Here is a 14,095-nt window from a genome sequence, read left to right as displayed (position 1 = left end):
TGCATAATAAACAGAAAGCACCCTGGGTTTACTGATTGTGCGTGCTCCTTTGAGGAAAGGCAAATGATCAATTGAGTCAATAAGTAGACAATGAAGCACAATTGCTGGTTCCCAGAATTGATGGATGAGTGGAGGGAAGAAAGTTGAAGAGCGAAGAAGAGGAATAATCAGTCAGTCTTGTCATAAAGAATCAATGTGATGAGAGGAGAATAATGCAGAAAATAATCCGGAAATCGATGTTTATGTATGGTTTTTTAGTATTTATTTTCATTACTTGTAAGTATAGTATGTGCTGCTATGATGTTCAGTCATACTGTCATAGTGCATCTCTTGTCTGTCTGACAGCTGCGGACTGACAGGGAGGCCAATAATGAGGCCGCTATGTGGCCCTGTGTCTTGTTCCAATACTGAACAACATGAGCAGAAGAGACTAGCTTAAACTAAAGTGGGCCAGGTTGGCTGCTGTTCCAGATGGAGCAGTCTGGTCTATGGCAGGTTTAGAGAAGGTGGGAGTCCATAAGTCACTAATCACCAAGAGATACAGTGCAGGGATCACAACTGGCCCACAATGTCAGGCAGTGTCAACAGTGTTACCATCAGAATGTTATGGACTATGTTTCCCTGAAAGAGGCCACAAATTCAAAAACAGGGATTGAGCAAACCAAGTATATTTGGGAAGAGAGGGAAAAATAACTAGAAGAAGGAATACAGAATCAGCTCACATAAACTCCTCTCCCATTCTCTTTGAACGCAGTGGTAGCAGGTACAAGGGAGAGAGGGTGAGGTCTCATTCCGCACTCACACCAGGCCATCTGTACCGTGCTTATGTACGTTTGCCCCCTGAAGTCTAGTTGGTTTGACCAGTGTAGACCAGTGCTCTGTTTAGTACTCAAGCACCGAACACTTCCTCGGCTCCGGCACAGTTGGGAGAAGTGTGCTTAAGTGTGCTCAATGACTGGATAACAAATCTACAGTGAATGGGATTTTGCTGCATTTAAGGGGAACTCTCTTAGGGACAGGGGGGGGGGGAATTAAAAAAGGCACCTCCTCTAATACATTAACAAACCTGTAAACACCCCCTGTGCACACCACTGCATACACACTAGTGACCAAAAATGATTATGTATACTATCATATATGCACAGCAGCCCTAGCTTCAGATCATAATAACGATTTCCCATTTCTTTTGAGTTATTTTGAGTGGGGGGGGGGGGGGGGCGTGTCTGTGTGCAGCTCCAGGGATGAACCATTAGGGCCAATTAAATGCAAAAGAAGAGAGGCGAATAGATTCAGATTCCTGAAGATGTCTTTTTGGAGCTCTGCTATTCCTCACGGCTTAATTATTCATGGAACAGTTATGTGTGTGTGTTAAGAGATGGAAAGTTGGTAATTGCTTTCCATTAACTGTATGTGTGTGTTATAGAGTTTAAACTATGTAGAGTGTGTGTGATAAATGTGCAGGGAGGCCAAAGGCCATTGATCTGATTGGGGCCTTCCTCTTGTAGTCACCTCATCTTCACAAGCTATTTAGTGTCTTCATCTACAGGCAGAGAAACAGTAGCTGGTAGGAGAAGGAGGAAAGACCAAGCAGTGAAAAGGCAGAAGAAAGGCACAGGAAGAGACAGGAACACAAATCCTAATTTAAATTCATGACAAACAATTGGGACTGCCCTCCTCATTAGTCACATTTCCTGCTGACCCATGGGGACTGAGGGATGTGTATGTACAGTATGTTAGGAGTGTCACGATTTTTCAAATCCTCGATTCCATTTGATTTTCAATTTTAAGGTCACGATTATATTTGATTTTCTATTATTTTTATAGTTTAGCACAGTTGGCTATGCCATTTGGCGTTTTCCCTTTACATGTGCTGGCTTGGCTCTGCTAGTCAGCCCAGCGGGGAAAGGGGTTTGTTTTTCCATTAAAGCAGTGCTACTTTTATGTGGTTGTACATAAACTGTGATTTTAATAGCTCTTAGTACATCCATGGTTTATAGTTATAGCACGTGAAATGCTCATCTGTTAACCCGTTAATGGAGTTTTTCATTCTAAAATTAGCATTGAGCCAACAGCCTCTTTTTTTTAATTTTTTTATTTTTTTTACAAAAGCACTCAATATTTAGGACGTATGGTTGTAGAAGCTATGCTAGCTATGCAGGGAACTAGTTTGGCTTTTATGACACACTGTAATGTGTGTTTAATATACTTTATAATTTAAAATAGGCTATGGGTTTCAAGCTCATCTGTCTGAGCAGCGGAGGCTATTCACATGTTGCTACAGGGGCAGGGGTCACTGAACGATTGAGTTGGAACATACATACCACCTTATACAGAGATTAGATGGTCTTAAACCCACATAACTACTTAACATAAAAAACCATTTTTGACTTTGGAATCTCCCAGTGGTTGTATCAACAAATATACTGTGGTAAACAAGAATTCATGCTGCTCCTATCTTGATAACCGACCCACTTAATTACCTCATCTGCATTTGGTCAGACATACCCACCGGGAATCTATAACATTGCAAACTTAACAATGTATGGTGCATAGCTTACTAATAGTAGAGAAACGCTTGAGACTCAAACAGCTGGTGCATCAAATCAAGGCTGAAACAGCGGTAGCCCACAGTCCTACAGTGAACATTATGCATTTTTCAAACAGGCAAAGAGGCAGTTATGGACGTGTTAATCAATGTACCACAGATCAATATTTGCTGATGTTTCAGATATGCCTTTGATGATTGGCTGATAATTGTTTGACAGTGTCTGAATATGGTCTGCTCATTAATCTCTTATAGTAACTGAATTGATTATTTGCTTCACAGTGGTTTATAAGGCCGTTCATTTTCGGGGGAATTAACAGTTTGTTAACAAAAGCACTGCTTTACTCTAATATCACTTAGATGGTGAGGCACTCACACTGGGCATTCGTACCGTGCCCAAGCCATGATTGACGGCTTAAGTCTAGTTAGTTAGTTCTAGACCATATTTGTGCCTCTCTCACCGGAAATCTAACCTGAAAGAGTCTGCAGGGCACATACTGTTTCACTAGCGCTACTGTACAAGTAATTTTGGATAAAGTCCATTTTTAAAAAAGTGCATTTTAAATTCCTATCCAAAAGTTGACAGTAGGACTGCACCAATGCTGATTTTATAAAGACTTGCCGATACCTTTTCGGCGATTCTGATCACATTTCTGCCTGTTTGCAGGAAGTAGATGGACCAATAGGTGGTCAGAGTGATGGCGTAAAAGGCGCTGCTGACTGTAGTGTAACAGTGTGGTAAAATAGTTTCCTCTCTACAGTTAGACATCTGATGGTGGCTGTCCACCGAACAGCTGAGCTTGTATTTAGGAGGTGTGTATCTCAAACGCGTCCTATTTTCCCTCCTTTTTCCCATCCGTCTGTCTGTCTGTCTGTCTGTCTGACCCTGAACTGGAGGGTGCATGAGAAAATACTAGAAAAATAAAAGAGCACAGTCTTACTTCTTTCAACTTCAACATTCAGCCCACTCAAACAGAAACTGGAAGTGCAGACAGATGTGTGTGTATGTGTTGACAGAGTTAGACAACATTTAGTCATGTGTGAATAAAGCTGTGAAGACTCAAATAATATCTGGTCGGGAGATGGTTTAACACCAGTCATAACACAGGCTGTTCATACAATGTCTCACAGACTGAAAGGCTATCTTCAGTGTGATGGCCATCACAAGAGTAAGAACAAACTGAGAATAGCTAAAGATGGACCTCTTAGGCAAGCTTGTATAACCAAATACAGAATGAATCCCAGTCTCCAGAAGCTTGACAGGTGCTCAGAAATATGTGCACACAGATTGCAGACTCGGAATTGCACACAATGCTCATATGAGTATGGAAACATATTATGGAAGGGGATATTGTTGAGACATGGATTTTTTTCACCCACTCGCACACAGTGCAGGGATCAGTTCCAGAGTATGCCTCGGAGCACTAGTTTGAAGCATTCACACAGAGGATTTGCAGCATCTCATTCTGTCTGGAACAAAGAACTAATAGCAGCCTTCTGCTTCACACTTCAACCTCACCACCAGATAATAGAATGCTTGGACTTACATCTCTGTGCCATACTATTCATACATGTATGTACATTTGACATCCTATCAGACATTATACATCACATACAATGTTCCTCAAACTGGACACGTGTATATCCTAACAGCTTTTTGAGATGTTTTCAGAGTGGCTGCTAATTTTCCTTCTTTTGGTCATTAAAGCTAGGGTTGATAATTTTTTTCACTGTAATATTTGGCAAAACTGTCATAATAGCCATTCAGCTATATGTAGGTGAAGTGGTCTGAAAATATTTTTTCATCACTTTGCTCTCCCCTGCCTCTGTGTGCTGCCCCCAAAAATTGCCACCGCTCATGTTAATTTTGACCAATCAGAGCGAGGTCAGATTCTCCGTTCTTATTGGCTGTGGGACCTTGGCAACGACGTTGATGCATCAGTTGCGTGAGAGATCACGACCCTAGCAGTCTGACACTACTGTTTGGTACTAGGCTACTACGGCGGACAGCGAGTAGCAATGTCTTCACAAACGAACCCTCAATTTACCATTCCCCGGATACCAACAACTAACACCGCTAAGACAGCGAAAACACGAGGAAAGACGAATTTTGAAAAGTTAACTGCTAAAAGGGAGACGGAGAGAGCTCGAAATAAAACCAGAGTAAAGTCGGAGTGTTTTCACACCGGCCATGTCTTCTTGCCCTATCATGTCAAGACCTCTCCGACCGCGACCTCGTCCCCTTCCTCTGCCCCTAGGCTGCCTGCCGCTAGCAGCAGGACATCCGCTGGCCCTATATATCCCTCGCCCTGTGCAGTGTTGCCAACTCATAGCGATTTTGTCGAAATATTTAGTGACTTTTCAGCCCTCCTGGCGACTTTTTTTTTCAAAACAGCGACAAGCTACAAATCTAGCTTTTTTTCTGGTGTTATTGATGACTTTTTTCGCAAAAGCAAGTAGCCTATAATTTTTAACTCTTCCCGTCACAGAGCACTGACAGGCGGCCCGGTCCTCGTGTAGCAGTCCCTCCCAGCTGCGGTCAGGGCAGGAGATACACGCCTCTCCGCTCGGTTACAGTTACAATTAGTTTGCTATCTTGCCTGGCTGTAACAGCTACTTTTCTTAGGCCTAACAGCACAATTACAATGATTTTAAGCTAACATACATGGTATGTCTGTGAGTAAGATGCAGATGCTCAATATGTTATATAGTTATCATTACTAATGTTTAATCACCTCGGAATCGGACATGGTGTTTGTCTCCTTATCAATGTAACTGAATTCACATGAACGCGCATAGCTGTCGTTCGGAGGGAGGAACTACAGCAGGTAGAGCGTTGGGAAAACAGCCGTTGGAATCCCAACGGCTGTTTTCTCGCAAACTCTCAACCCCAGCTTTAATACATTTCTAGTGATGATCCACTCTGAAGTCAAAGTTACACAAATAACACGATGTGAAAGCATTGTGTTCTATACGCAAAATGGTCAGCTGGTGGTAAACTTCAATTGAAAAGCAGCAACACAAATAGTGAGGTTTGCACACTTCACTGCAGCTCAAAGTGGAATGTTAAGAATACAACTACCACTTAACTCAAGTGAAATAGTAAGAGTAATGCAAAAAGCAAACTGGTTCCTTCAACGTTAAAAAGGTGGAGTGAACGATTCAAATCCAAATCACTTTTTGTCAGAATCAGCAAATATCTTGTCAACTCCCTGTCTCTACTGTGAATGCACTGAAGAGAGTCTGGTGTGTATTCACAGCCCAGGCTCTGTATATATCATCAACCCTTACAATATACTTATAGTAATATATTGTGCATAATCTTCCAACATTGGTTTCTACGATAAGTTCAAGGAAATGTTATGCCAGAGTGACTCCAAGAAAGAGTGAATGGGTGACTAGAACCTAAACTGGTAAGAAAAGCTGGACAAAGCTGAAGCAAATGACTGATGCGTTTAACTTGACTCAGATGGTTAACATACCCCACCTGTACCCAAATTGATCTGATCTTTACCAACAGAACGCAAAGGATTACACAATCACACAATATGATAACTGGGTTGTCAGGTTGTAACATGGTGCTCATATCAAGAAAATTAACTGTCAGGTCATTAACAACACATCATTGATTTGACACAAAGTTGACACAAAGTCCACCCTCCCCTAGAATCTTGTGTTATGTCTGTGAGGAACACGGTCCATCCACCCATTGCAATAGTTCCACCTGGAATATTGGGGTAAACTCAGATTTCCACAAAGATGTTGGTGCAAAAGTCTTAGGTTAGCCTGAATCTTAGTATGCCCACTTTATTTATCATAGGTATTAAGTGCTTTATAACAAAATGCATAAAAATAAAAATAAATACAAAAATCTGCTAAATTTGAAAAAGTCCTAGGACAGTGCTTCTCAAATGGTGGGGCGTGCACCCCTGGGGGGGCGCCGTGAGTTGTCAGAGGGTGGGGGGGGCTGCCTTGATTTCCAATTGACCGTTTTTTCTTTTTTTTTAAAGTGCTAGCAAGCGCGATGTGTGCTTGTGTATGGTCATATTCGCGCAAAAGGCCGCGATTTGCAGGAAATAAATGTCCACATGTGTCTCCAAGTGTCTCTGTAGGATATTTAAAAAGAAATCAAGCAAGTAGACTAATAATAACAACATTAATTAATTATTGGTTATTGCATCACAGAAGGCCTATTGGCCTATAATAAAAAAAACACCACCTTACATACACTGCGTTCCAAATTATAATGCAAATTAGATTTTCCCAGATTTTCCGAAATAGTCGATGCAAATCACAGTCAGTATAATTTACAAGTCATCAACCGTTAGAATATATTTCAAATTTTATTGAACAAACCTCCCAATAATAAAAGTATTTTTTTCAAAAATAAAAAACTCCAAATGCACTGTTCCAAATTATTATGCACAAAAGAGTTTCAAAACATTTTATAGGTTGTAAACAACTAAAAACGGTCATTTGCAGAATGTGGAGGTCATATTTAGTGAAATCAAAAGCTATTTCAATCAAAAACATCTTAACAGGCCAAGTTACATGTTAACATAGGACCCCTTCTTAGATATCACCTTCACAATTCTTGCATCCATTGAACTTATGAGTTTTTGGAGAGTTTCTGCTTGAATATCTTTTCAGGATGCCAGAATAGCCTCCCATAGCTGCTGTTTTGATGTGAACTGTCTCATAGATGTTTTGCCTGAGGATGCTCCAAAGGTTCTCAATAGTCAGGGGAACATGGGGGCCACACCATGAGGTTCTCTCCTTGTATGCCCATACCAGCCAATGACACAGAGGTATTCTTTGCAGCATGAGATGGTGCATTGTCATTCATGAAGATGATTTTACTACGGAAGGCACTTTCCTTCTTTTTGTACCACGGAAGAAAGTGGTCAGTCAGAAACTCTACATACTTTGCCGAGGTCATTTTCACACCGTCAGGGACCCTGAAGGTGCCAACCAGTGATTCCGGCCCAAAACATTACTCCACCACCTCCTTGCTGACGTTGCAGCCTTGTTGGGACATGGTAGCCATTCACCAACCATCCACTACTCCATCCATCTGGACCATCCAGGGCTGCACAGCACTTATCAGTAAACAAGACTGTTTGAAAATTAGTCTTCATGTATTTCTGAACCCACTGCAACCGTTTCTGCTTGTGATCATTGTTTAGGGGTGGCCGAATAATAGGTTTATGCACAACTGCAAACTTCTGGATCCTACACCTTGAGGTTTGCGGGACTCCAGAGGCACCAGAAGCTTCAAATACCTGTCTGCTGCTTTGAGATGGCATTTTAGCAGCTGCTCTCCTATTCCAATGAATTTGTCTGGCAGAAACCTTCCTCATATTACCTGTATCCGAACGAACCCGTCTGTGCTCTGGATCAGCCACAAATCTCTTCACAGTACGATGATCACACTTAAGTTTTTGTGAAATATTTAATGTTTTCATACCTTGTCCAAGGTATTGCACTATTTGACGCTTTTAGGCAGCAGAGAAATCCTTTTTCTTTCCCATATTGCTTGAAGCCTGTGGCTTGCTTAATAATGTGGAACGTCCTTGTTAAGTAGATTTCCTTTGATTGGGCTTACTTAGCAAACTAAATATCACAGGTGTCTGAGATTGATTTCAATGATCCAAAGCGCCCTGAGACACAATACCATCCATGAGTTTAAATTAAATACATTAAATTAAATGTTTATGACACTTAATTCCAATTTGCATAATAATTTGGAACACAGTGTATGTTTACAGTTTACATTTTTTTAAATGAAATGCAAACCTCAGTGAATCATTTGCTCTTGTTTCTCTGTCCTGAGATTCACACAGACTGAGCAGTCTTGTTTAAATGTTACAAATTGAGCTAATAAACTGAACTTTGAATTTTTTTGCTGCAGAAGTTATCTCAGCTAATTTTTGTTATCTAATTTGATAGTAAGGTGATTGTATGCAGAATGCTCGTGCCAGAAACTCATACAGTGGTTTTGTACAGATAAATAAATAAATAATAGCAGGTTCTCAATAGTATTTAAATTTAGGGGGGACGCGAAAAAATGTCTGTCCCCTAGGGGGGGCATGACAGAAAATAATTGAGAACCACTGTCCTAGGATATCCTTTGTGTGTGTATGTGTGTGTGTGTGTGTGTGTGTGTGTGTGTGTGTGTGTGTTATTACTTACTACTTATAGGTCTCGGAGCGAACATATTCAAAAACATGGGACACGCCCAGTTGGAACTGGTCTGCTATGGGAGTGACCCATGGATTATTCTCTGCTTTAAACACCTGTTTAGGACCAGTCAGATCAAGATTACCTGAAAACAGAGACACAAAAACATACAATTAAAGTGATTTCACTTTTCAAATGTTATAGTGTATATACTGCATGTGTATATAATATATATAATAGTGACATTTGTTTTGGACTGGGGGCACTATTAAAAGGTGAGGTAAGCGATCTCCAGATAATGTTATTTTATGTTTATACTAACTGCGGCCAGTACGTCGGTGATAGACTTTTCGGTGAGTGGCCTTAAACATCATTCCCCGATGTTCTGGTCGGCTGCTGGCTCTGAGCCAGGCTTTCAGATCACCCTTAGCAGAGCCGCAGCTGAATGTTTTTCAGCGCGCAGACACAACGGACAGGTAGCAGATGGTGAGTAGATATTAGATGATTTTGACAAAAGGTGTTCAGGATTACAATCGCTGAGCATGCCTTTAAAGAAATCATATAAAATTGCATGTATGTTTCACAGAGCTGAAACTTTTTTCTGCACATCCAGTGTCATTCTCATTATATGGTTTATTATCTACTGCAGTGCTACTCAAATGGTGGGGCGCCGTGAGTTGTCAGGGGAGGGGGGGGGGGGGGGGCGGGTGGCCTTGATTTCCAACTGCCCAAAAAATAAATAAATAAATAAAATGTTGTGCTAGCGAGCGCAATGTGTGCTTGTGTATGGTCATAACCGCGCAAAAGGCCGCGATTTTCAGTAAATAAATGTCCACATGTGTCTCCAAGTGTCTCTTTAGGCTATTTAAAAAGAAATCAAGCAAGTAGACTAATAATAACATTAATGAATTATAGGTTCACAGATCGCGTCACAGAAGGCATATTGGCCTATAATAATAAAAAGACACCACCTTAACTATGTTTACAGTTTAAAAATGTTTTGAATGAAATGCAAACCTCAGTGAATGATTTGCTCTTGTTTCTCTGTCCTGAGATTCACACAGACTGAGCAGTCTTGTTTAAATGTTACAAATTGAGCTAATAAACTGAACTTCGATTTTTTTTTTAAGTTGCTGCAGAAGTTATCTCAGCTAATTTTATAATCTAACATCTAATTTGATAATAATAATATGCAGAATGCTCGTGCCAGAAACTCATACAGTGGTTTTGTACAGATAAATAAATAAATATTAGCTGGTTCTCAACAGTATTTCAATTTAGGGGGGCCGCGAAAAAAATTCTGTCCCCTAGACAGAAAATAATTGAGAACCACTGATCTACTGTATGCCACCCCTACCTTTCACTGCGCAATGACTGTGCATGTATTTGTTGTAAATATAATCGATAAAGACCATTTAAACGTGTGTGCGTGTGCATGTGTGTGTGAGGAGTACCGAGTTCAGGGGGCAGGACGGTGAGCCTGTTGCCCTGGATGTGAAGTTCTTTGAGTTGAGCCAGCTCTCCTATCTCCTTGGGCAGTGAGATCAGATCATTGTCCCTCAGACTCAACTGGACAGGAGAGGAGATCCACAGGACAAACTCATCAACACACAAGCTATGTCCCATGGAACAAACAGCAAATGTTGCATTTGAACAAAGCACAAAGATTTTCAGCACATTCTGTTGTTTAAATCAAGATGTTCCTAAAATACATTACAATACAATGATAAATCCACAGATCTCAATTGTTCTGTTGCATCTACATCTTCATGTAAGACACCAAATATCTAATTTATTCCAGCTGTAATGGAGTTACTGACACTTGCAATGGCAATGCTTTGCCCACTTAAAATATAATGATTACTTCCTCGATAACCCTTTATAATAACTTCACACTATTTAGCATGAGTTAAGGGTTAGTAAATGCTTGATTCATCATTTATGAAGCTTTATCCCTACATACATAAACATTAGTAAGTCCTTAATGAACACAACATGAACATGATTAATAAACTATGCTATAAAGTGTAAAATGATTTTATCTTCATACTTTATAAATGATCGATTCACCATTTCTAAATTAAGTAGAATATTATTTAAAGGCCAGTAATATATGATGTATTAATGGTTAATTTGTTCATTCAGAAAGTGTCCGTACATGATTAATAAACTATTTGCATGTACATTTATGCATGCATTTATATATCGATATAGACATGCACAAAAATGGTGAGTGTTACCCTGCTTTTGAATGTAAATTCAATGTCCACATTGTGGGATTAATAAACGATTGTTCTCTTCTCTATTGGAATAAAACAAAATTTGCTTTGCACACAAAAATGAGAATTCTTAAAAATGTTCAGGGGCCGGTTTCCCAAAGCCTTCGTAGAGCCTTCTTAACGCTACGTCATTCGTAACCCCTACGTAGAGTTCCTACTTAACATTTCGCCTGTTTCCCGAAACGTTCTTAGCTACGAATCTCTTTCGTACGTCCTACGTTGGTAAGGTTGGTCTGGAGCGCCCTCAGAGCCTTCTTAGCTCTACCGTAAGGATGTTTCAGCTCTCATTTGTGTCATTTAACTAATAAATCTGACTGTATTTCATATCAAACGGACACAGCGATGACTGTATTAAATAACAAACTGTTAAAAACGATAACTGTATATAGCGTACATTTCACATTTAAAGTAAGCTATATATTTTAGCAGAATACCATTCACTCTGATTCACAAAGTGTTCAAACTATAAGTAGCCTACATAGTCATCTAACTGACTTGACAATCAGCATTAACTGAATGGATGCGATGTCCCTCAATATGAAAATAGGCTACTTTATACGTGATATACTACAGCCTACAGTCGGATCGTTTTTATCAGTTTGATATTTAATACAGTCATCGCTGTGTCCCTTTGATATGAAATACAGTCAGATTTATAAGTTTAATGACAAGTGAAGTCCCTGCGATCGCTGTGGCATCGCCAGAGATAGGCTTGGCTACTACAGACCCCCACATTTCCTTCCGTAAGCACCATGCGTAAAACGGACACGAGTGACATCCCTGTTGCGCATGGAACTGCCACAAGTCATTCATGAAGAAAATAATTGCTGGAAACAATCTTAATCTCCTCCGCTGTTTCTATATTTTTCTATTAGGCTATGGTAATACGTTCGACCAAGGTTAACACTAGAACCATCGCACTGTGTTCCACACACTGCGGAGCTGTCAGCTGAGCCGGCTCAGCTGACAGCTCCGCAGTGTGCGTCGGATTCTCCGCCTCAAAACATGTAAACGTGTGAAAAAATTAATGAATAATCAATTAAAGCTTACCTTAAAATAAGTGTGCCATGTTACTGTTTATTGTATTTAGGATTTTAGCTCATTTGGACGCTGTTTGGGCCGTCTGTTTTTATTGATATAGGCCATTGGCGATATTCTACTTTCAGTTTCCTTACTGACCCACCACGAAACGTGATTATTGTTCTTAAAAATACTTAGATTATAAAGCAAGAGGTGTTAAATAAATGTTTCGGCTTAGAAGGATTTCTAGTAGGCCTAATCTTTTATTCGCAAAGACTTGTCATGCAGCTTCGCATGAAATAAGCAGGAAATGGAAAATCGAACTCTGAGAAATCGATTTCAGCAGTGTACGTACGACGTATGGAGTGTTTCTCCTAAGAGACCGTTCGGGAACCACGACTACAGAGGTAAACAACTTTGGTAAGTCATAACGTAGGAGTCTTCGTAGCTCGCTAAGAGATGACGTTATCGGGAAACCGGCCCCAGTGCTGTGCGCACCAAGAATGCAAAACAACATAATACTTCTATATTCGATTCTATATCTATTGTACTTTCAGCCACGTAATTTCATTGCAGCCATTCTACATCGCTATCTAAATGTTTGAATGGTTTTGGCCCTTTATCAGCTTGTCGTGTTTTAGCATTGTACATTGTGATTGTGTTGTTTTGTTTGACTCAATGCCATTGTACATGAGGGTCACCCCAGACTGATCTCTCAAGTATAAATAAAGGGTAAATAAAAATTAAAAAATTATTTGATGCTTATTGTTGAGCGTGGTAACTCATGTACAAGTACATTACCAACTGACTTGGCCTATTGTGTCAGATGCATTGACATTAACTTACTATTTGCAGCTTGGTCAGCTTCCCGATGTCAGCAGGCAGGGCCTCGAAGTCGTTATCACTCAGATAGAGAGCACGGAGAGTGGCTGCAAAACAAGCATCTCTGTTAGTCGGTGTGTGTGTGTGTGTGTGTGTGTGTTAAATAATTAACTGAACAATCTAAATTTGGTGGACGCATGGAGAAGCTTACACCCTCTAGTGCAGGGGTCGGCAACTGGTGGCCCACCAAAAATAATATCTGCCAGATTATTCTTTTTCGGGGGGGATATTTGTTCTGTGTTTTAACCTTTATTGGACAGTTCAAGATCAGAGAGTAAAGAGCTGAAATGGGGAGAGAGGGGGTGTCACAACTTCAGCCAGTATTTAGTTTGTTTTCATATGTCTGTTTTCCTTTCTAACTCATGTAATTTCAGACCCGGCCACTCCCTCCTGCTCTGCACTCTCTGTTAATTAGATTCACCTGGCCTGCCCCACACTCACCTGCTCCTCATCAGTTAATCAGCCCCAGTATACAGGTCCTTCTCATATAATTAGCATATTGTGATAAAGTTCAATATTTTCTGTAATGTACTGATAAACATTAAACTTTCATATATTTTAGATTCATTACACACAACTGACGTAGTTCAAGCCTTTTATTGTTTTAATATTGATGATTTTGGCAAAAAAGTAAAGAAAAAACAAAAATCCCTATCTCAAAATTTGCATATTTCATCCTACCAATAAAAGAAAAGTGTTTTCAATACAAAAAAGTCAACCTTCAAATAATTATGTTCAGTTATGCACTCAATACTTGGTCGGGAATCCTTTCGCAGAAATGACTGCTTCAATGCGGCGTGGCATGGAGGCAATCAGCCTGTGGCACTGCTGAGGTGTTATGGAGGCCCAGGATGCTTCGATAGCGGCCTTAAGCTCATCCACAGTGTTGGGTCTGGTGTCTCTCAGCTTCCTCTTCACAATATCCCACAGATTCTCTATGGGGTTCAGGTCAGGAGAGTTGGCAGGCCAATTGAGCACAGTAATACCATGGTCAGTAAACCATTTACCAGTGGTTTTGGCACTGTGAGCAGGTGCCAGGTCTTGTTGAAAAATTAAATCTTCATCTCCATAAAGCTTTTCAGCAGATGGAAGCATGAAGTGCTCCAAAATCTCCTGATAGCTAGCTGCATTGACCCTGCCTCTGATAAAACACAGTGGACCAACACCAGCAGCTGACATGGCACCCCAG

The 14,095-nt window shown here is 40.4% G+C and overlaps 1 protein-coding gene across 1 annotated transcript in view; it reads right to left on the bottom strand.

The window, feature by feature from the left end:
* Window positions 1-14,095, bottom strand: part of rsu1 (Ras suppressor protein 1) — a 52,234-nt gene that overhangs the window by 4,846 nt on the left and 33,293 nt on the right. The window contains exons 6-8 of the mRNA XM_080050427.1: window positions 12,871-12,953; window positions 10,180-10,294; window positions 8,738-8,870 (exon numbers count right to left, since the gene is read on the bottom strand). Coding sequence (XP_079906553.1) covers window positions 8,738-8,870; window positions 10,180-10,294; window positions 12,871-12,953 — 331 coding nt within the window. The remainder of the gene's footprint in view (window positions 1-8,737; window positions 8,871-10,179; window positions 10,295-12,870; window positions 12,954-14,095) is intronic.

Source organism: Ammodytes marinus (assembly GCF_949987685.1).
Source record: "Ammodytes marinus genome assembly, chromosome: 21".
NCBI classification, from domain to species: domain Eukaryota; kingdom Metazoa; phylum Chordata; class Actinopteri; order Uranoscopiformes; family Ammodytidae; genus Ammodytes; species Ammodytes marinus.
This window is presented reverse-complemented; position numbering and strand designations above follow the sequence as displayed.